This window comes from Staurois parvus, unplaced genomic scaffold, assembly GCF_062004578.1.
Source record: "Staurois parvus isolate SC_StPar_1 unplaced genomic scaffold, SC_StPar_1.0 ptg000151l, whole genome shotgun sequence".
Lineage (NCBI taxonomy): Eukaryota > Metazoa > Chordata > Amphibia > Anura > Ranidae > Staurois > Staurois parvus.
Window position 1 is genome coordinate 18,346,433 of NW_028317947.1, and position 23,637 is coordinate 18,370,069.

General features: G+C 41.1%; 1 protein-coding gene across 3 annotated transcripts in view; it reads right to left on the reverse strand.

Moving 5' to 3' along the window:
* Nucleotides 1-19: 19 nt before the first annotated feature.
* The window catches only part of EFTUD2 (elongation factor Tu GTP binding domain containing 2), a 37,666-nt gene continuing 14,048 nt past the window's right edge, over nucleotides 20-23,637 (reverse strand). For all 3 annotated transcript variants that reach the window (XM_089674568.1, XM_089674570.1, XM_089674569.1), the window contains exons 7-28: nucleotides 22,864-22,899; nucleotides 22,687-22,777; nucleotides 21,338-21,420; nucleotides 20,850-21,016; nucleotides 19,063-19,187; nucleotides 18,185-18,248; nucleotides 16,887-16,977; nucleotides 16,670-16,805; nucleotides 13,937-14,064; nucleotides 12,826-13,019; nucleotides 10,651-10,762; nucleotides 10,015-10,155; nucleotides 9,668-9,769; nucleotides 7,520-7,602; nucleotides 7,271-7,357; nucleotides 6,786-6,912; nucleotides 5,475-5,562; nucleotides 4,157-4,275; nucleotides 2,696-2,790; nucleotides 2,463-2,616; nucleotides 1,981-2,088; nucleotides 20-398 (exon numbers count right to left, since the gene is read on the reverse strand). In XM_089674568.1, the coding sequence (XP_089530694.1) occupies nucleotides 303-398; nucleotides 1,981-2,088; nucleotides 2,463-2,616; nucleotides 2,696-2,790; nucleotides 4,157-4,275; nucleotides 5,475-5,562; nucleotides 6,786-6,912; nucleotides 7,271-7,357; nucleotides 7,520-7,602; nucleotides 9,668-9,769; nucleotides 10,015-10,155; nucleotides 10,651-10,762; nucleotides 12,826-13,019; nucleotides 13,937-14,064; nucleotides 16,670-16,805; nucleotides 16,887-16,977; nucleotides 18,185-18,248; nucleotides 19,063-19,187; nucleotides 20,850-21,016; nucleotides 21,338-21,420; nucleotides 22,687-22,777; nucleotides 22,864-22,899 (2,427 nt within the window). In that variant the 3' untranslated portion in view covers nucleotides 20-302. The remainder of the gene's footprint in view (nucleotides 399-1,980; nucleotides 2,089-2,462; nucleotides 2,617-2,695; nucleotides 2,791-4,156; nucleotides 4,276-5,474; nucleotides 5,563-6,785; nucleotides 6,913-7,270; nucleotides 7,358-7,519; nucleotides 7,603-9,667; nucleotides 9,770-10,014; nucleotides 10,156-10,650; nucleotides 10,763-12,825; nucleotides 13,020-13,936; nucleotides 14,065-16,669; nucleotides 16,806-16,886; nucleotides 16,978-18,184; nucleotides 18,249-19,062; nucleotides 19,188-20,849; nucleotides 21,017-21,337; nucleotides 21,421-22,686; nucleotides 22,778-22,863; nucleotides 22,900-23,637) is intronic.

Here is a 23,637-nt window from a genome sequence, read left to right on the forward strand (position 1 = left end):
ATTGATTTTCAGACAGTAATCCAACAAATCAGTAAAGTTTATTTAAACAACTAAAAATAAACAGTATGTACACATCACAAGGAGAGCTCCCATGGTAAAAAAATGTGATCGTTCTGTGAAAAGCATAGCCAACAGAGGGTTCTACAGACTCACTGAGACAACACATCCAGGACTGCAGAGGGTTCCATGGTAGGGACTCACTACACTGCAATATGGAGGGCTAACCTGGAAGGTTGTTTGTGGAGGTTGGTTGAGATCTGGTATTGACGGCTCGGAATGACAGGTATCTTGACGACAGCCGCTCACATGGGGTAATTCAGGACCACATCCTGTTTGGCCAACTCCAATAACATAGGATCGTCGAAAAATTTGCTGATGCTTACGTCTTCACTAAGACCCTGAAATATGGAGACATCTTATGAGTACTGGCCTCTGTAATAAGTCATCACAATGGGTCAACAGTTGGCTGACATGTAGGAGCCGATTTATAAAGCAGCATTATGGCCAGACAGCAAGAAAAAAAAACTGCACATTTATAAAGCATGGTGAAGTGCTTCATAAATGTGCTTTAGCACTTCTAAGCCAGTGAAGCGCTATTTAAAGTGATATTAAAGGCTTACTTTTTTTTTTAAATAACAAACACATCATACTTACCTGCTATCTGCAGTGGTTTTGCACAGAGCAGCCCAGATCCTCCTCTTCTCAGGTCCCCCACCAGCGCTCTTGGCCCCTCCCTCCCGTTAGGTGCCCCCACAGCAAGCAGCTTGGTATGGGGGCACCTGCTGCTCCATGTGTCCATTCACAGACAGGGCCACAGCTTGATCCCGCCCCACTCTCTTCTCATTGGCTCACTGGCTGTGATTGACAGTAGTGGGAGCCAACAGCCAATGAGGGGAGGGAGTCCTGGGATTGCTGAGACTCCAGTGCACATCTTTGTATTGAGAGGGGGCTTAGGTGAGTATTAGGAGGGGGTTGGGGGGGGCTGCTGCACAGAGAAGGTTTTGTACCTTCATGCATAGAATGCATGAAGGTAAAAAAAATTTTAGCGTTTACAACCACTTTAAAAGAATAGCGTGAGGAAAAAAAAGGCAGGTAGAGCGACCAGTCATGTGACCTGTCAAAGTAATGTAAACTATTGGCTTTCCTCCAATCAAGTTCTCTCTGCTGCATTAAAGTGCAACTAAACCAATCAATTTAACATGCAAGGAATGCTGTCAGTTACTTGTGCTCTCAACCAAACTATCAAATGGCTGGTGTCATTAGTGAATACGTGATGCATCAGGGCTGCCCCAATGTACCTATATATGAAAACTTAATAGAATTTTTTTTTTAGCATTAAAAAGGTGTTGATGAGAATTTATATTATCATTATTAAAGTGGTTGTAAGGGCTAAAGTTTTTTTTCTACATTAATGCATTCTCTGCATTAGGGTAAAAAACCTTCCATGACTAGCTCCCCTCCAAATACTTACCGGAGTCCAATATCGATCCAACGCTGTGCTTGAAAGCAGCAGCACTACTCTCTTTCCTCACAGGATTCAGAGGCAGTAGCCATTGGCTCCTGTTGCTGTAAATCAAATCCTGCGAGGAGAAATCGGAGAAAAGGGCCTTGCTGCACTATGTGTGTCAATAGACGTACACAGCCCAGCTCAGGATGGAGCCCAAATATGTGCCCACATAACAATCGACTTGCTATGAGGATACTTGGAAGGGAGGAGGAGCCAAGAGAGCTGGAAGAAAACCCCAGAATGGAAGGTTCGGGGTTCTCTGTGCAAAACTATTGAACAGAGCAGGTAAGTATAACATCTTTAATATTTTAAGGAAAAAAAATTTAAAACAATCATTTTAGGTTCAGATATGTATCAATAAACAACTTAGGGTTGATCTACTTTAAATGACACAATCACTTTGAAGATTTGGTTGAACCAACAATGGACAGTCCCCCAAAACGTAAAGTTTAATGCCAAACACTTTTACATACCTTTCTTCGCCTTGTCTTAATCATGAATTCCCTGGCAAGGTGAGGTGCTGGTTGGGGCTCCAAAGGTCGAATAATGATGCTTTTATCCAAGGGATCACCTGGCACAATCTGGAATTAGGATGAAATACATCAGTAGGTTTGACTGTAAATAGTAGAATTCCAATTGAATACCACTGAGATGACTTAAGATGGCCATATATTGATCAAAATTTGGCCAGTTCAGCAGTATGTGGCAGTTCCCACTCAACAGAAGATCATTTGATCAATTTCTGTTGAAGGAACATGTCAGAAAACTTTTTTTCTGCTGCAGAGCACACTGATTAATGTATTCTGACAGTTGAGGGTGTTGCTGTCAGAATACAATGTCCCGGTGGGACAAGGGATGCTTCTATTTACCTGTTTGTGTACAGGAAGACACTGGCTGGAAAAACAAAAAACAGTGTATGGTCAGCTGTGTATGGTCCCAACTGTTTCCAACTTACCTGCCAGTGATGGAACACAGACAGGCAGAAGGCCTGTCCCTGGGTGTGTGTGCGCAGATCTGTCTCAAAACCAAAAGAATCTATAGCAGGGATGAATGCTTTGATGGTGTAGAGTGGGGATCCAGGTATAGGGGCGTCCTGTGTGACGTGGCCTCTATAAGACAAAACCAGACAATTTATGAAGGAGGGACAATGCTTTTATTGGGTATATAGATAAAGCATCAGATACCCACCTCCTCCTGGCCAGCACAGTATACACAGCGGAGACACAGTCTGCAGGAGCTTGCACTTCCACAAAGTAATACGGCTCCATAAGACGGGGTGTGGCCTGCATGGAAAAAAAACATATTGTTATCTTGTTCATCATAATTGATGTTTCGTTCCGCAATAAGGATGCAAGTTCCTGTACCTTTTTTTTTTTTTTAATATCATGATGGAAGAAAGGGATGGGGAATCACAAAGAGGGTTATATAATGGCACTGTCACACATAACGAGGCCTGGCTCAGGCCTTTAAGGGTTACATGAAGCTTCTTCCTTATTTGTGTGTTGCCCGGCACCCTCTGATGTGAGCCCATATCACAGGGCCCTGCTCTTTCATATGCATGGTGGAATCAGCGTGGAAACAACTGTCCAAATAGAACTGACCAATCAACAGGAAGGGTTAGACTTCAGCTGTCCATATACTGAAGAGATACGAGTCTGAACATGCTTTCAGGGCAAGGTGGAGTTTGTCAGTCTAACAACTTACTGTAGCTGTGACATGAATCACTCGCTCTTTAGCCCAACACAGTGCCATATACAATTGAAATGCCAAGTTTCTAGTATCCAAATGTTGGTTGCCCACAGTAACCAATTAGATTTTCAAAAGTAGCCTTTATTCCACCTTACAAATATCTATGCTGCCAGGGTACTAGCTATAGCTTCAGTTCATTCTGAAATATACTGTAAATGTTCTGTATTATCCATATCTCCCAGATTAAAAAAAAAAACTTCAAGGCCATCTAAGGGCATAGATGTTTATAAGTCTGAAAATAAAACAAGACACCTGTCACGTGCTGAAGAAGATGACTGGACACACACAACTCTTAAATGTATGGTTTAAAACCCCCCGAGTGTTAGGGCCCTATAAACAGACCCAGCTGAAGTGGTCAAGCTGCCCCTGCCCTTTGTGAGCTGATCTCACTGTGAGTTAGGTAATGATCATGAGAAGCAGATGTCAGTATTTTCATCTATTTTGACAGTAAACCTTTAAGATAGGAGATAAATGCTCTTAGCATGTGGGCGATGTACAAGAACTGGAAGTTGCTTTACCCACCAGTTGGTGAGGTGGTGAGAGAGGCCACGCACTCACATATGCTGGCCTCTCAGTGCCATCTGCTAATACAATTTAAATACCTTACAGTTCTGGGTCTCTCATGAAGAAAAAGATTTTACAGTGAGCAAAACACAATACAATTTTCAGAATAAGCATAAGATACGTTTTTTAGGCTCTTCCAAAGTGTCTGAGAAAAAGGCTATTGATTGTTTGGCTAAACTAAGTCAACACACAGACATATTATATTATGCTGTGAACAATCAACACGGGGTTTTATCTAAAAGCATGAGGAATGTGAGAAAATGTGGGCATTTCTGGATAAAATAGGAAGGGACAATGACTTCTTGTATAACTTTATGATGAAAAACAAGAGCTCACCATAAGGAAGGCAGAGTATACCACTCTGCGGGCTGTAGGAATGATCTGTCCCCCACCACGGTGCAAAGGCTCCTGAGCAATCACAGCATCCAGGATCTTGAACTTCACATTCCTGATCACTGAGAGGGATAAAAAGTAAAGGGTATTCAATGATGAGTAATAGAGGGTGAATTTCAGAAAAGCACCAAAAATTGATCATTTTACTGTAAGCAGTTAATCAACCCCTAAGACAGTGGCTATGGTCTTATCATTAGGATATACCCCCAGAACTGCAGCCAGTCCATTATCATCAATGGTGAAATATATCTTATCTTTATCTTTTCTTTACATATTAGATAGGGTGGGGTGGTTAACAAGTGTTTTTTTTTCTGTCTGTGTCCCTTTAGGGAGTCTTACCTTCAGACACAACAGGAAGTCAGAGGAAAGCTCACTAAATTGAGGGGAAATCCCCTAGTAGACAGTTGTCAACTGAACAGGTGTCCCCATTGAAAGATTTTCCCTTTGTTCCAGTTCCATTGACAAGTGAAACATTCTGAATTTTCATGCCACTGTCTGTCACAGTGATGATTAAGTAATAAAGAGGGTGAATTTCCCCAATGGGGACATAGGTAGCAATGATACCCTGAAAGCGATTCTTTCTATTTAAAAATCTATATAAAAAAAAACAAAAGAATTTCTGACTATAAATACACTTTAATAAGCAATATAGGTGTGTGGCAATGTCCTTTTCAGGCACAAGGTTCAGCACAAGGAATGCATCCCTCAGATCTCAAAAGACATACAAATTTAGCAATTAGTCTAGTAAGTCTTAGAGAAAATGGTCAAGCCAGAGTCAATCTTTAATGCATCTTTAAACTAATCAACACTTACAGCATTATCTAGAGCAGGGGTAGACTACTGTGGCCCTTCAGCTACTGTGGAACTACAAGTCTCATGAGACACTGCAAGATTCTATCAGCCACAGGAATTACTTCCAAAGGCAGAGACACGATAGGAATTGTAATTTTACCACAAGCTAGAGTGCCATGGTTGGCTTCCCCTGACCTAGAGCTTCCTGGTGGGTCTGTCCTGTTTGGAATGTACATCTTCATACACAGAATAGTACTCTGTAGTGAACAAACGTGCAAATTTACTGTGCTTGGTAATTCAGTATTACTACTGTCTAACTATACACTAGCTGTATCATCAGAAGAATGTTTAATTCTGGTCAGAGGCCTTTTTGCTCTTGTTCTTTTGTCCCTGAATTCAAAAATTCTGTACATGTAATAAAACTTTTTTTTAGCTAAAATACTTTTTTTCCCCTTGTTGGAATACTCACGTTCATCACAGAGAGGCCCCTCTCTTGTACCCCACTGGAATCCTTGTACTATACTGTCCTTTACTGAACTCAGCAGAGCTTTGTCCACCTAAAAAAAAAAAAACACACAGTAATGAATGTGTGTACAGCTAATTTATACAATACATTTTACTGCATACGGCTAAAGTAGAGCTAGGACAGTATGATAACTCTGTGGTTCATCTGGAGTGTGTATTTGCAACAGAGGGGCTAATTTAAAGGAAATGTACGGGAGGATCATCTGACATTTCACTGAAAATTACATTTTAACTTGCTTACAACAGCTTTCCTAAAATCTAATAACTCAAACAATATAGAAGCATGAAGAATTGTTATTTCAAAACTGTTGCATACTGACAGACACCACTGGACACTAAACAGACATTGATGACTGGAATCCTTGGTTGAACTTTTAGGAAACATTGGGCTTTAAAGTGCCACCCCACACCATGAAAAGAAGCTTCACCTGCTAAAGTAAAAACTGCCTGAAATTGGAACTAAACTAAACAAGATGTGCTCAAAAAAGGCAAACAGAAGCAAAGGACTGTTCACCAGTACTGACTTTCTTCTTCCTGTAGTTGATCTTTCCCCACTATTGACTAGTCATGCCTTGTGTCACTATATGAAGGCAGTTATCTTTGTACAGGCAGGGCCTATTTCCCTATGTCAGAACCTCCACCAAGGAGAAAAATTAGTGTTACAGTAGTGATATGACCAAATCTTATTCCAAATCTAGTGAGACCAGCAGTCAGAGGCAGTAGTGGCTTAGATCTCACACTGTAGATATACAGCTAGGAGGCTGCAGGCGCAGGAGTAACTAAGTACCCTCACATACCAAGAAGCACACTGCTATTTTTCAGGATAAATTCAAGACAAAAAGGTAAATTTTTAGGGTGATGTTTATATACAATTAACACTTTTGGATATTATTTCTAACATAGCCAAAACCAGTTTCACTTCAATGTGAGTGGTATTTTTACTGGAGTTTCTGATAATGGGCAGATCTTAGCACACCAAAGGGTGCTTAACAGTTTGACCTGTGTTCTGATCACATAAACAACACACTTATTGGATTAGAGAGGCGTATTTTTTTATTAACATGTGTCCACAAAGATCTGTCAATGTGTACTTAAAAAAAAAATTATATATATATATATATATATATATATATATATATATATATATACCTATATCTTACACTTTTTTCATTAGGTTCCTTACCAACAATTACTTTGTTTTGCTGATGCTTGTCATTGCTCTGCATTTAACACACGGTTACAGACAAACACATACCTCAGATGGCAGAGTATCATCTACCAAGATATTGGGTCCAGTAGTGTCTGGTCCGAAAGCCCAGATAGAACGGGCAGCCAGCAAATCCCAATCGTATTTGGTCTGGAAAAATTCTCCTAGTTTCTTCCTGTTGATCAGCAAGATAAACAGTTAGGAAGAACAACAGCTAGTGATGTGACACCCCCTCACCTCCCCCTCATAAAAGTCATGCAAATTCAGATGCATGCAGGAGTTAACTTGGAATGACATTTCTGCAATACCACATTTAACCGTCAGATGGAGCCGACGATCAACAATGAATCTGCGTGAGGCAAAGCAATGGCATTCAATTATATCTGAGAGTTTCTATTTTTTTCGCCAGCCTGAAAATCCTTTTAATCATTAGAAATCAAAATGATGGGAGTAGAACTCTTGAAATATATTTGTAAACCATCAAATAACATTGATGCAGGATTAAACTCCCCTCCATCCATTACAGAACTCACCTGTTCCAAGAGATCTGCACCACTTCATTTTCAATGTCTTCAGCTAGCCCTTTCTCCAGGGGTTCTGCAATCATTGTGATCTTATTCCTTCATACAAAAGGATACATGTTAGCCATACATAAGAGTCCATACGTTAAAGATAAGAACAAAACAACAATTCTTACTATGACTAGAGACAGAGACTGACAAAAATGTTGAAGGAAAAGGAATAAAATGCTCAAACATAAATCCTGAATTATCAATCCTTACTTCTTATTAGGTGTCTCAGCAAAGCACTTCAGTGACGAGGTTTCCACAACAGTCTCACAAAACGTCACCACGGGATCTGCTACCTGCAGGGCCAGTAAAAAGTTAACACCGATCTGAAAGAGACCTTTTTGCCAGACCTTTCAATTCAACAGAAACGTTTCTAGTGGATTATATGTGCATTAAACACATTTTTGGCATGTTATTTACCTGCAAAAGCCTCCCTTGTGTAAACATCCAAAAGCCCTGAAACTGCTGCTGAGCACCACCATCTTGGGTGTAATGTTAGCAGCCTCCTAAGACCCAAAGCTGTCACTCAAGTGACATACTATAGCATTCTCCTTCACTTCAACAGGTACATAAATGTGCCATATTTTTTGCTCCATTAGACGCACTTTTTTCCCTCAAAAAAATGGGGGAAGATGTCTGTGCGTCTTATGAAGCAAATATGGAGCGGCTGTTCTGGTATTCCCCGTCACCGCGTTAGAATACGGGGCCTAATCAGGTCTTCTGAAACAGTCAAAACACAGCAAGTAAACATTTAAAATGCGTAATTTTTCTGTGCTTTTACCTGCATTTTTTTTGCTTGCTGACATTGCCTTTTTAAATCATTCTAGCAGAGTGTGCCCTTTCCCCGTACAGCGAAATCACAATTGTGTAGTTTATTAAGGTGTCATTGGTTTTTATTTACATAGTACATACATAGTATTTAATATTTCAGTGTAAGCCTCCAGAAACTTTGAGGAGACAGTGTAATTCCATGGCAGAAGTCACACAACTGTCCCTTTTAGGCTACATGCTTTGGAAACTACTGAGCACTTAAACATGGGATGTTTGCATATGCTCAAATTATTATCTAAAGTTGAACTCCAGGCACATATAGAAGACACAAAAAAATGAAGCTCGGTAAGCATTAGAGCTGGGCATCTGTTAAATGTATCCATGCAGCGGGGTCCCCACTGCAAAATATTTGTTTGGCTAGGGGGAAAGGACAAAAATCTGATTTCACTATGTAAATAGCAGAACCAGCAGTACTGCATTGTATGAGAGGACCTGCCCACATCCTAGGAGTGTCCCACAGAGGAAGCTGCCAGGGCAGTGAGGAATACGATAAGTACTTGTACATATTCTTTACCCCATAGCCAAGTGAATACTTAATCCATGTTGATAGGAGAGACTATAATGACTGAAAAAAGCTAATCAATCTGCTGCTTCTTTCGCTGTCCAGTCACAGGGCTGAGGGAGGGAGGCAAGACCTGTAGATGTTACTTAAAACAAATCTACACTCACCTCAGTTCCAGCGATGTAGTGTCTCTCTGCTCCCCACCCAGCTGCTGACATCTTCAAGCGGCTGGTGTCCAGGTCTCGATCACCAGCCGCTATCATTGGTCAGGTGGGGATAACGCCACAAAGCATGTCTCTTCTGCATTAAAATTCCCGCCTGTCTGACAGTTTTCTATTTTTTTTTAGCTAGAATTCCACTCTAACTGCAGAAAATGAAAATCAAGTCTTCTGCCCTGCCAAAAAGCATGGTAGGGCTGTGTAAATCTCAGGACTACATGAATACACAAATCTTTTGGCAGGTAGCTCTCTTATGCTATACAATTGTTTGCCTGGAGGTCAGCTTTAGGACTGTTGAGGGATATTCTTTTCTTGTTCAATATTTTGTATTAATGAGACAGTGTACAAGCATTATTCAAGTCATTTCAAAATTGTGCTGCTATACACTCAGGAAATAATGTAAGATCATGCAAATGGTTTCATTCGTAATAACATATTAAAAAAAAAAAAAGAGTACCAATTGGAGCAATGTACACTGCAATACTCATTAAGAATGCAAAGGAATAACCCCGATTCACAGGGAAAGTTGCGCTTAAGAGCTCCCTGGTACAAGAGGTGGGGAGCTGCTGGGTGTAGGGAGGAAAAGAAGGGGTGGGGGATGGACATTCTTTTTAAACGCTGTGTTTGTTATTAAAAGGCAATTGCATGCTTAATGCTTGTGCTGATAACATACATCTGGAAGCTATATATTCACCCATGAGTTAAAGGAAAGAAATGAAAATTAAAGAGAAAACAGAGGTGCTGCCTGGAAAAAAATTCAACTTTGGTCCTATAAGAAACAAGAACTTTACTTTTAATGGCCACACTCACCTTAATGTCAATCTCTGAATACATTTTGCGGAGGTCATGCATGACACAGTCCAAGTACAGCTCTCCGGTACCCAGAATAACGTGCTCCCCAGATTCCTCCACCTAGACACATGTATAAAGTTACTGCAGCAGATATTGTATATACAGGAGCAGTACCGTATGACTCAAGACTTCAGTCCCTAAATTTCCAATGCTGACCATCCACATCACATTCTCAGTAGTGTTCACCAGGATGGGTAAGTTCCCTCCAATGACTACTGTAGGATGGTGGAAACCGGCTACAGAATTAGCTGCGGTGATGGACATAGTAGACACAGCCAATGACAAATACCAGAAAGGCAAGATACCTTGGTAGTAAGCGAAGGGTAACTCTTGTTGACTTTTCTTAATCCATCTAACATCTTTGGAAGCTCTGAAGGATTCACAGGCTCCACAGCAATCTTAATGACTGACGTGGTGTTAAACTTCAATGGCCGGAAAATCTGAGCCTAGAAAGACAAAATTTATAAAACATTACCTTGCTTATTGCTATTAGTTTGCAATATTACATATTCGAAAACAAAAGAATTCCATATTTAAAATGTAACTCCAGCCAAGTCATTCTTTTCATTTTGGATACTGAGTGAAGAGCTAGAACCTCTGTCAGATTTTTATTACAGCCTCATTGGAGAAATTTCTCTGTAATTCCACTTCTAGAGACACAACAGGAAGTAGAAATCTCCCTAAAATGAGTTAGAATCCTATCTATGATGGCTGTCCCTGGTGGAAGACCTCTCCATTGGTAGTGCTTGGCAGACAATCCTACCATTTTGCATTTTCCCTCACTTTTTATTTATTTTTTTTAAAGTTATAGATGGTCCTGAACAGTACTGTATACATGGATTATCCAACTGGTAAGAATGGTAGCATTTCGATCAGCTTTCCAATTTGTTGGTGCAACCAAAAACCCCTTTATATAAGGCAGGCATGGGGCTCATATTTACCTCCTCATTGCCCCGTGGCTCAGTGATTGTGGCAGTCTTCACAATTGGCTGGTCCACTCCCTCAATAAGAACCCAATTTCCAGCTGGCACTCTGTTCACTTCGATTTGATACCTGTAAAGATCAGAACATTGTCACCTCTTGTAGGATGGAGAGTGCAACTAACCTCATAATGCAACAGTGTTGGAAGCCATGTCTCTGTGCTGGATACTAGATAACAAATGATCAGAGAAGGAAACTTACATATCTGCAGAAGTTATGATAGGCTAAATTACTAAGCATAATAAATTAGATAAGAGTACATAGTATCAAATATATTTATTATACACTGCTCAAACCAATTAAAGGAACACTTTGAAAACACATCGGATCTCAATGGGGAAAAATCTCATGCTGCATATCTATACTGATATGGACGGGGTAATGTGTTAGGAACGTAAGGATGCCCCATCGTTTGATGGAAATGACAATTATCAACCTACTGAGGACTGATTTCAAAGACAAATCAAAAATCGAAAATCAAAGTGAAAAACGATGCAGTAGGGTAGTCCATGTTGCTGAAATTTCTTTGCAGCAACTCAAAATGGTCCTCAGTAGTTGTATGGCCCCCACGTGCTTGTATGCATGCCTGACAACATCGGGGCATGCTCCTAATGAGACGGAGGGTGTCCTGGGTTATTTCCTCCCAGATCTGGACCAGGGCATCACTGAACTCGGCTGGACCGAAACATGATATCCCAGAGGTGTTCTATTGGATTTATGTCAGACGAGCATGGGGGCTATTCAATGGTATCAATTCCTTCATCCTCCAGGAACTGCCTGCATACTCTCCCCACACGAGGCCGGGCATTGTTGTGCACCAGGAGGAACCCAGGACCCACTGCACCAGCGTAGGGTCTGACAATGGGTCCAAGGATTTCATCCCGATACCTAATGGAAGTCTGGGTGCCAATGTCTAACCTGTAGAGGTCTGTGCGTCCCTCCATGGATATGCCTCCCCAGACCATCACTGACCCACCACCAAAACGGTCATTCATGCTCAACGATGCTACAAGCCGCAGAAATTTCTCCACGGCTTCTCCAGACCCTTTCATGTCTGTCACATGTGCTCAGGGTGAACCTGCTCTCATCTGTGAAAAGCACAGGGCACCAGTGGGGGACCTGCCAATTCGGGTGTTTAGTGGCAAATGCCAATCAGGCTCTATGGTACCGGGCAGTGAGCACAGGGCCCACTAGAGGACGTCGGGCCCTCAGGCCACCCTCATGAAGTCTGTTTCTGATTGTTTGGGCAGAGACATTCACACCAGTGGCCTGCTGGAGGTCATATTGTAGGGCTCTGGCGGTGCTCATCCTGTTCCTCCTTGCACAAAGGAGCAGATACCAGTCCTGCTGATGGGTTAAGGACCTTCTATGGCCCTGTCCAGCTCTCCTAGAGTAACTGCCTGTCTCCTGGAATCCCCTCCATGCTCTTGAGACAGGGTGCTGGAAGACACAGCAAACCTTCTGGCAATGGCACGTATTGATGTGCCATCCTGGAGGAGTTTGACTGCCTGTGCAACCTCTGTAGGGTCCAGGTATCGCCTCATGCTACCAGTAGTGACACTGACCGTAGCCAAATCCAAACTAGTGAAAAACAGTCAGAAAATGAGTAGGAAAAAAATGTCAGTAGCCTCCACTAGTAAAACCAGTCCTGTTTTGGGGATTGTCTCATTGTTGCCCATCTAGTGCACCTGTTGTTAATTTCATTAACACCAAAGCAGCTGAAACTGATTAATAACCCCCTCTGCTACTTAACTGCCCAGATCAATATCCCAGGAGATTCACTGACCTGCTGCTAGACTCTGATTAAAAAGTGTTCCTTTAATGTTTTTGAGCTGTGTATTTGTTAGGTTAACACAATCTAAGTATCATGTAGATGTGACTCTTACAGATATTTATTACTTCTTAAAGAGATCACAGTCCCCCCTGACATTGCCTTTATCTGATTTTCTCTCCAGGAGGACAGATACATCTTTTTAGGCAAAATCCAGGTTCAGCATCCTCTTCCTGGACTGAGATGCTGGTTCAGGGAAACCCCAATCATGTATACCCTGGTGTCTGTGTGGTGTGTTTACAAATGTCGGACGGCTCAGAACAGAGAATGCATGTGAGTTGAAGGTCTGTTTTTGTGGACTCACCTGGCAACGGAGACCCACAATCTTCCCACAGTGCAGACCTGGGAGTCCTCTTCATCCTCTAAGGTGTAATTCTCCCCCAACACTTTTACTGCTTGCCCAGCATGAATAGTGCCACTCAATACTCGACCAAAGGCATGAAACTGCACCCCGTCATCTGTACTGTACATCTTGGTGGTGTGACACATTAGAGGTCCCTAATACATAGATCAGAGACAAGTATTACTGATTGGACAAAGCAAACAGGCGTATCATCCTTCAAAGCAGGACAATCTTCTTTTCACATAAAACTACTGTGCGCTGTAAACTTACAACAAAACAAATTACTTTCATATCACACTGTTCAAAACTTAATGCAATATCAGATTGTTTTTCTCCATTAAGGACAGAGGAAATTTTTAAAGTTTAATTCCATCTCACTGACTTGGTTTTATGTTACACCAATATTTAGGGTGCTCCCCAATAACATCTGGACAGTCAAAGCTACATTGCCTGACAGGCCCACAGCCGTGTCCTTGCACAGAGTGTTCCCTCTACAGGAGGTCATCTAAGTATTACACAATGAAGATGCCACAACAGCACAACAAGGCTATTACTGGGGCTTTGGTGAGCACATAAGGTTCAGATGAGAGGCCAAAAGGCAGGACCACACACTGGAAGTGTAGAGGGTAACAGTAAAACATAGGAAAGGGTTGGGGGTCAGGGGCAGATTTTGTAAAATCCATGGGCAATTTCTAGACTCAAATGATGACTTTTAGAGATTTGAGATTCAAGATGAGACAGATGGGTTGGGAACAAGTGAACAGGCTGGAGTAGAACTCCTGAAACAGTTCTGCCAAAGGAATTGGGGCAGTATAGTACATAGCGCCAAGCTATATGCTGTAATGCTTGACAGTCACCCCTCCATGCAATGTTCCGTGGTCTCCCTGCTAGAGGACACTTAATTGCATAAGTCAAGTCTGAGTTCTGAACACCTTTTATTTATTCTCTGCCCACAATAGTGGAGACATGAAGCCTTGTCAAACACACAAAACCATAGCACAAAGCATATCTGAAGCTGCATTATGAAATTGTTCTTTGAGCGAATTAAATGGGAGGGATTATAGGAACTCACATCTGAATCACACTGGCTCATTTCCTCTCCTAGGTCACAATCAATGCCTCCAGTGTACGTGTGCTCAATCTTGGCTCTCCCGCCACTCTTAGGCGAAGGGATGTGCTGGACACACATATCCACAAAACCTTGACATTGCAGAAATAGGAAAAAAAAAAAAGACAAGTGAAGGAGTCTATAGAAGAGAAAGTCAAATGTTTCATCAGACTGCATTAACACATGACCCTAGCCCAATAATCATAACCCCCCCTCCACCCGCCAAGGAAAATACTTAACACAACTTTATACACAGGTAATGGGACAAATATTTAGGTCCAAGTTAGGTTTTCTGCACAATTAGTGCACAATTCTGCACAAAAAGGGATTCACAGGTAAGGATATTGCTTCTATTAAGACTGCACTGAAATCAACCATTTATCGGATCAAAAAGAACTTTTTCAATTGTTGTGAAGAAGGCTTTAGAGCGCCCAAGAAAGTCCAGCAAGTGCCAGGACCGTCTCCTAAAGCGGATTCATCTGTGGAATCAAGACATCACCAGTGCAGAGCTTGCTTAGGAATGGCAGCAGGTAGGTGTGACACATCTGAACGCACAGTGAGGAGAAGACTTTTGGAGGATGGCCTGGTGTCAAGAAGGGCAGCAAAGAAGCCACTTCTCTCCAGCAAAAACATCAGGGACAGACTGATATTCTGGAAAAGGTACAGGGATTGGACTACGGCAAAGTCATTTTCTCTGATGAATCCACTTTCCGATTGTTTGGGGCATCCTTGTCCGGAGAAGAAAAGGTGAGAGCTACCATCAGTCCTGTGTCATGCTAACAGTAAAGCATCCTGAGACCATTCATGCGGGGTTGCTTCACAGCCAAGGGAGTGGGCTCACTCACAATTTTGTCTAAGAACACAGCCATGAATAAAGAATGGTACAAAAACATCCCCCGAGAGCAACTTCTCCCAACCCTCCTTGCCATAGGGAAAAAGTGATAATTTTGGGTTCATGGCCAGGAAACTGCCCAAACCTAAATCCCATTGAGAACGTGTGGGTCAATCCTTAAGAGGTGGTTGAACATAAAAAAACCCCACAAATTCTGACAAACTCCAAGCACTGATTATGCAAGACTGGGGTGCCATCAGTCAGGATGTGGCCCAGAAGTTGACTGATAGCATGCCAGGGCGGATTGCAAAGGTTTTGAGAAAAAAAAAAAAAAATTAACACTGCAAATATTGATTTTTTGCATAAACTTTATGTAACTTGTCAATAAAAGCCTTTGAAGCTTATGAAATGCTTGTAATTATACTTCAGTATTCCATAGTAACATCTGACAAAAATATCCAAAACCACAGACTTTGTGAAATGTAATATTTGTGTCGGTCTCAAAACCTTTGGCCAAGGCTTTAGGATGCCACTGCAGATGTGCTTCATAAAATTATAATTTCATGGCTGCCTCGGGCTTCAGAACTTAATTAATGACCCAGAATGAGCATGCAGAGGAGTTCTTTAGCATCATTGGGATATTACTGTTCTGTTATATTGATTCAGAAACAGTCCTGTATCCAGACACAACCAGTGTTTCCAGAAGGCGGTTAGTGATAGCAGCCTTCATATATTTCGATGGTGTACTTAAGAGGGAATCTGTCCAAAAACCAAAATGACTGCCTTTGAAGCATCAGAAGACAACTACTATTCCCTGACTTGCACACTGTAAGCAAGTTCCAGGGCTGTGATCTCACGGACAGCAAAGCTCAGTAGGTTCAACCACAATACAGTTGAGTCGCTGTACAGCTACTTCCACAAGAAATATTTAGCTTTGTGAGATGTTCCTTTTAACAACAAAAAAAGTCTTCATTTAATCTTGCATGCTCTTCTCTGAGGCTGTTGTGAGCTGCACTGTGCAAAAATTGCAGTCTGTCAGTCTTGGAGGATTCTGCTATTTTTCTGTACAATGACAGAATTACAGAATTTCCTGTGCGTAATGGTCACTTGTGGCAACCAGTAAAGAGAGTAAAAAACACAACACAAAATAAAAGATGAACTGAATAAAATTGAGAAAATGAAGACTGCATAAAATACAAAATATAAAAATCACTTATTTAAGCTATATAGCCAAAGGTTTTGGGACACTTGATTATCACAACGGTTATATGTTAAAAACTACGTGGACACTCCTCCAAATTATTCAGCTCAGATGTTTCCAGGAAGGGTAATAGGGTAATATTAACTTCAGAGCATAAAAAACCATCATAGACAACTGTCTGCTTTCAACCTTGTGACAACAGTTTGGGGAAAGGACCCTTTTTGGCTTCAGCAAAAAGACAGCTTCATAAAAGACATGATTTGACAAGTCTGGAGATGAGGAACTTGAGGATCTTGCATAGAACTCTGGCCTCCCCCCTACTGAAAACTTTCAGGATGAAATGGAAGGCCAATTGTGAGCCAGATATTCTCATTTAGCATCAGTAACGGACCTCGCACAAATGGACACATTTTCCCACAGACACACTTCTAAATCTTGTGGAAAGCCTTACCAGAAGAGTGAGGGCTGATAAAGACTATGGTGACAAAGACTACGGGTTTGTATTCAGTTGTTAGACAGATGTCCACAAACGTTTGGCCATAAAGTATTTGCAAACATTGCGCAACCTTGGATTAAGTTGCAAATACAAGATATATATATATATATATGTATATATATATATATATATATATATATATATAAACAGATGATCCTGTGAGCTTACCTGTAAACTCCCCAAAAAATCGGTTACACACAAGCCTCAGAAGAGGTCGGATGTTCAGTTTTAACTCCTCCTTGGTGAGATGAATCCCCAGCTCCTCCAAGGTATGAGGCAGAGTTGTGTCTACATCACCCACCACCTGCACAACAAAAAAAGGGCAATGAATAATTCAGATCAGTGTGCACCAGGACCAGAACCTATACATTGCAACCCAACAGACCTGAGCCAGGATCTTGTAAAGAGGTTCCAGGACAAACTCCACAAAACTGCGCTGCGAGCTGCTTGTTGGAGCTTTCTTGGTAAATTTTCGACTTGAAAAAGGGTGGAAAAGTTAAAAAGTTAGAAACACAACACAATTCTTAAGATGAAAACTCTTCTGTACAAAGGATGCTAAGACTTTTAAAAATCTGCAATGTGTCCTGATTTTTTCAGAGCAGAACCAAAATATGAGAACTATGTTTCAGTGCACACATTTATAGGGAGAACAGACAATCTACCTACACAGGGACGTAACTTCAGCACAGCAAAAAAAAAAAAATCTGCTGGCTGCTGTCAAGCACTGCAACAAGCACAAAAGTAACAGATCCTGCAATGGAAGACCTCAATCCAATCCTAATTTAAAAGAAAACAGAAGCTAATGAAATATTTGATGGTATGGGTTCCCTTTGGTACTAGTGGCTGCAACTATACACTTTGTCTTGTGCATTATGTTTCCTACACATTTACAGAGGGTTCAGTTATTAGCACTGTGTCCGTGGGTTCAATTCTTACCAAGTACTCCTACCTGCATGAAGCTTCTATGGTGCTTGTGTTGTCCCAGATCCCTGCACCCCAAACCAAAACCATTTCAAGACTCTGAAGTGAGCCTATCGCTAGGCTATGGACATTCAGGCTTTTATTTATTCTTAACAAGCAGAAAATGGGTATTAAAACAATCCCTCATCGACCTCTGCAGCTTCAGGCACTGTGAAGAAATTAATTTAAGGTTGTCCCAGGCCTTTACTCAGCAGCTCAGCTTACCCTACTTCTTCTCTCAGCAATGACTCAGTAGCCTTCCAGTCTTCTAATCTCTAATGTACACACAAAGCAGGCGCTCTGAGATTGCTGGGCTGCTGAGAGCATGACTTAGATGATTTCAATTCTCCTGCTGAAAGGATGATTTGATCCACAGTACCTGAGCTACAGGGGTCACTGAGAGAATTATTACAAAAGGTAATTTACAGCTTTCTTAACATGTAAATAATTGTATGTCTATAGTCTGGCCACAGGTTCACTTTAAGCAGCTTTCATCTAAGTGGGATGTGCTAAACTGTGATTGGGATATAACATTGTAAGCTCTTTCAGGGACATAATCTGAGAAAAATGTTTGAGCTAAATAAACAAGTAAAATACTGTAAATGTCAAAAGATAACAAAAGACTGACCACTACCCTTCTTTTGGCAATGACACTACATATCGCGCATCTTCTCATCAATGCTTTTGCGCACATATACGATGTCTTCCTTAAGACATACTTACGTCTTTGGATTGAAGTAGATATCACCCCACAGTCGTTTAGAGAACTCTAGATGATTAATATCACCTAATGAAAACATGAAAATGTTACAAGATGCTTCTAACAATATGAACCTCTTCTGCATTAAGGAAGCCTTAAAGGATTTAATTTTTAAAAGTTGCAACAAAACAGTATAAATGTCTACAGACCAGTCAAAAGTGGGGATGTAAGGCTACATTCACACCGGGGTCTTAAACTGGTAAAAAATGTAGCAACAGGGATCTTCTGATTTCTGCTGCAGCTTTGAGCGGCTAGGTGTGGCTGCTGGCCTCTTTCACTGTACTGACAGGTTGCCGACAGCCGCAGGTATCTGCAGTTGTCCGCACAGCCAGTGATTACATGCAGTGATCACATGCAGTGATGCAGTGATTTATGTAACACCATAAAGGGTATTATTGAATGTATATTAGGCAGTCCATTCGCGTTCTTTTCTCAAATGTATGCATTGCCTCAGCTCATATTCCACAAAGCTGTGCATTCTAAAAAAAAAATTCCTAAATTTCAGCTTACTTTATCCTTTACTCCTCTGCTGCTGGAACTAGTGATAAGCAAACTTCAATATGTGACAATGAAAGTTGTACTATAGTGTTTCTGCCACTAGTGGAGTGTTCTTGGGTGACAGAACTGCATGTTTGCTACAGGCCCAACATGACAGGCAGTCTATTCTTCAACCAACAACTACCTTTTCCTTTCATGTAAGTGTCAACATGTTTTATCTGACAATAACAGTAGGTTTTGTTTTCTATTTTCGCATATAACCAGGCTAATGTTAGAATTTTATATATTTTTTTAAATACTTTTTGCAATATCATACAATAATTAGAACAGGAAGTTAACATACCAAATGTGTCTGCGTAGATCTTTGCAAAAGAGCCCAGGGTGAAGCATATGCTGTACTGTGAACTTGCAAAGCAGACATTCCCCAAGAGAGGAGACAGAATGAGATTCTCGTCTGTGGAATACATGCTGAAGACAGAGACAAACAGATATTACTGGAAGAAGGAACACGCCAGTAGAACTGGTCATCGACCTACAAAATGCAGGTAAAAAACACAGGCAAAGCAAGTATTTTAAAGGCAAGCTCTGGTAATCTGCTATGCCAACACTGCAATGGTTAACTGCTTGTTTTGTCTGGGGGAGTGAGGAATTGCTTTTACTAACATGATCCTATGCTCCCCAATGCTCTGGCTGTGGACTGTCCCCTGATATCTTCACACCCAATGAAGAGCTATGGACCCTACAATGGTCTTGATGACATCAGGACCTTAGACCGCTGAAGCAAGGGGGAGAAGACACTGTGGGGACCGGTCTAGCAGCGCAGTGGATCGGGTAAGTGAATCTTCTTTTCTATGTCCCTTAGACCTAAACAAGCAATTAACTCTTGTATTGCAGGTGCTGCCCCACTACAAGGGAAAATGTAGGGCCAGTTCACACTACATGCGTTTCAGTTGCTTTTTTTCTGCATCCAAAATGCACAGAAAGTAGGTTATATGGTTGTCAATGTCATAGTGCACATCAGTGCTTCCGATGGAGTGCTTCAGGTTCCAGTGCGTTCCGGTTGCAGAAAAGAAAAAGTAGAACATGCTGCCTTTTTTCTGCACAGAACTGTACTGGAACGCGGTAAAACTCATAAAACAAGCACTGGAACGCACCAAAACGCACATCTCCCTATTTAAATTGAAGAGAGAGGAAAAAACGAACTGGAATGCATAAAAAAAATGCACCAGAATGTATCAAAAATGCGCATGTGGAAACACATCCGGAACGAATATGGACTGCGTTTCTACAGTGTGAACCAGCCCTTAACGTTTCCCCAAGTTGGGCTTTAAATACGTACTCGCAGTGTTTTTTCTTTTCATAAATTTTTTTTTATTTACTTGCAATGTGTCTCTGAACTTGCTGTAAAACCTGTCTACTCCAGGAGAGACAATTTCCTAGCATAGCCTCCTAGCTTATTACTGTCTTTGCTGGAGTTCCTCTGCCCCTAACCTCCCTGCACAGCATTTAATGTAACTGTCATAAGTGAATTGAAGGGGACTACTACAGAGTGTGATTTGAGTAATAGCTCAATAGCTGGGCTGCTGATATCACATCCAAGATGGCGTCACCCAGCAATATTCCCATGAGGCTTTTACGGGTAAATAACATGCATAAAATATATTAAACGCACATATAATTTTATGGGATGATTTTTGTTGAAAAGAATGGTCTGGCGACAAAGTATCTTCAAAATACACCTGAACTTCAACAATTCATGGCAAAGCAAACCGGTTCAATTTAATGTCATCCTCTGCAGCTGTTTATAACGACTTTTACCTCCTGCCCACCTGTAGAAATTAGATGGAGCTCTGTGTAAGCTCCAAGTCAAGGCTAAAAACCCACATTGTACCTCCACATGACCAGGCTGAGTGCTTGAACAGCGAATCACCAAGCTCCAGTGCTATCATGTGGGAGGAAGGGGAGCGCCCCAATATACAGATGAAACTGATATGTCATTTGGCTTTCCGGGACAAATAAAGCAACAGAAAGGTGAATATAAGCAGTTAGCGGGGGCAGCATTCAAGCTGCCCCTAATGGGAAGGGGACAGGTTCACTTTAAAATTTGCAGCACTGAAAAGGTCTACTCACCTCAGCAGCCCATTAACCTCATCCACAATGTGCCTCAGCTTATAATAGGCATCAGTAGGGGGAAGCTTTAGCTCCAGAATCAAACGGTCAATCTTGTTAATGCAAACAGTGACAGCCAAGCGTTCCTGCACGGCATGCTTTATCAGACGTTCTGTGTTTAGCATGACCTGTATAGGCATAAGTAAGGAAGGTAAGGAGGCAGGCAAAACTGTTGGGATATGAATGGAATACAGATAGAAAATCTGGAATTTTGCCTGAGCCGCACATTTGAGGAAGACTCCTAAGGAGGTTAAGCGGTACCATTTTAAACTATTGATAGGACACAAGAATAAAATCTATGATGTCAGCAATTTACAGAAAGATGTTCCTTATTGCATGTGGAGTAGGTCCCTGAGAATGTGCCCTCCTGGTTTTAAATGTAAAATATAAGCGAACCGAGTGAAGTAAAGTTTGGGTGCACAAACCAGCTGTGGCACAAGAAAGCTTACCCCTTCAGCAGCATCGATGAACAGGACAATCCCATCTGATATGCGAAACCCGGCTGTCACCTCATCAGAGAAGTTCACATGACCTACAAAGCACAGGAGGTAACAATTCACATCTTTACGCTGCATGGGAGGAGCTTCTCATAAGAACAGACAGCTCTTTACCCAAGTCCCCATTCTGCACAAATACTCTAATTGCACCAAGTGTCATCCTGGCATGGGAGAAATAAGCAGGCTGTCATTGTGGCCCCCCTCCCTTCTGAAAGTGCCAATTGCCTGACTGGTGAAGCTGAACCCGACCTGAAAAGTATGTAATTTAAAAAAAATTGACTGTGTACTTGTTCAGGACTGGTGGCTCAGTGCATGTAATTCAGAGTGTCAGCATGACAGGCATCCTGGCAACTAACATTTTCAGGAGTAAAGGTCAGCAATGTTCCATGTTCCTCTTGTGGCAGGTTTCCTTTAAAAACACAGATACAAGGCAGACTATGCCATAAATGAATAAATTATCTGAATGAAAAACTAGTACTCAAAATATGTACAGTCTTTGAGTTTTGACTTCACTTGCCGCATGCTTGTTCTGCGGCTGTGACTCAGGAAGCACATAAGTGCTTAGTGGTAGGTCAGTGATAGCAGCCTATAAATCTCTCTTAGTACAGCTAGAACATTTTTCTAATCATATAGAGGCATCTTTGAATGGCTTAAAAAGTGTTGAGGTAATCTTCTCTCCAACTGAAAATGTCATGCCGTTGATAAATATATTTTTTTGCCCTGGGGTTCCTTTATTTTCTAGGCCTTTTAGACATTTAAATTTAAGTAAAAAGGTTTACTTTAGTGCCCTGTTCACCGGCCAGGCACACTCAACTTTCCTCATGACCCACCAAGAACAATGTAAGGAGGCCCAGTGTACGTTTCTAGTTGCTCTAGCCACATCCTACACAGGCCTCTTTCTGCCCCCATGTTACAGTACTGGAACAATTCCCAAACATCAGTGCTGTAGCATGAAAGTAAAGGGAGTGAGGCACATTACTCCCGAACCTGGCATACCAACAGGCACTTTCCTTGTCTGAACAAAGTGTCAAAAGTGTGAAAAAACAATGGAGTAGGTGCTGCTGGGTATGAGAGGGCATTAAACCAAATCTGTTGTTTTGGCCTGTATGGAGAAAACACAGGTTTACTTTAAAATTTAGCTCCACATAATGAGCCTAATTTACATTACTAGTACAGACTATGTAAATACAGGAAAACAGTTAAAATGCATGCTTCCTTCAGAATGGTTATAAAAATCTGTCATTGCAGGCAGCAAGAAAACCGAAAGAAAATTAACCACCACCTCTAATGATTTAACATACCGGGTGTGTCCATAACATTAAAGAGGTAAGATTTCTCTTTGGTGTCTGGAAGAACGATTGTTACCGGCGTACTCTTCATACCGACTCCTCTCTGCAAAGAGGGCACATAATAATTGTGTGTTCATGCATAACCACAAACTGCTACATGCATACATCACAAACAATGCAACCACTCACCTCCTGCTCTGTGAACAGAATGTCAGTGTAGCAAAGCTGAAGAAAAAAGGAACATACATCAGATAAAAAAAAACAACAAAAAAACAAAAAAAAAAAAAAAAACACAAAGTCGGCAATTCACTGAAAAGTGATTCTACAACATAGCTGCCCCATTGATAAGAGTGGTCTCTGTGTATGCTACAGTTAGACACAGTACTTGAAATTGGAAGGAATTATATTACACACACACTTTTTATTTTTTTTTAAATTCTAGTTTACAAATCCTTCTGTAACCATGAGTGAAATAATGAGGCTGATTTACTAAAGGATTGAGAATCTTAAGAATAAATTGTGTGAATATTCACTTTAATGATCCAGTCGTTATTGGATAATTTGAAATTAATTCTCACAAATTTATTTTGTAAACTTTCTCAAATCCTTGAGCAAATTAGCCTCAATGGTTCATCGGAAAGGCATTCAGCAAATAAAATCAAATGCAGCAGGAAAAGTGGGTACAAAAAGTATTGAACACGTCACCATGTTTTTCAGCAAATAGATTTCTAAAGATGCTATTGACATGAAATTTTCACCACATGTTGGTAACAACCCATGCAATCCATACATACAAAGAAACCAAAACAAATAAGTTCAGAAATTAAGTTATGTGAAATAAAATGGAATGACACAGGGAAAAAATATTGAAACCGCTAACTGAAATTTATTTAATACTTCATACAAAATCCTTTGTTCGTATTGACAAGTTCAAGACGTTTCCTGTATGGAGAAACTAGTCGC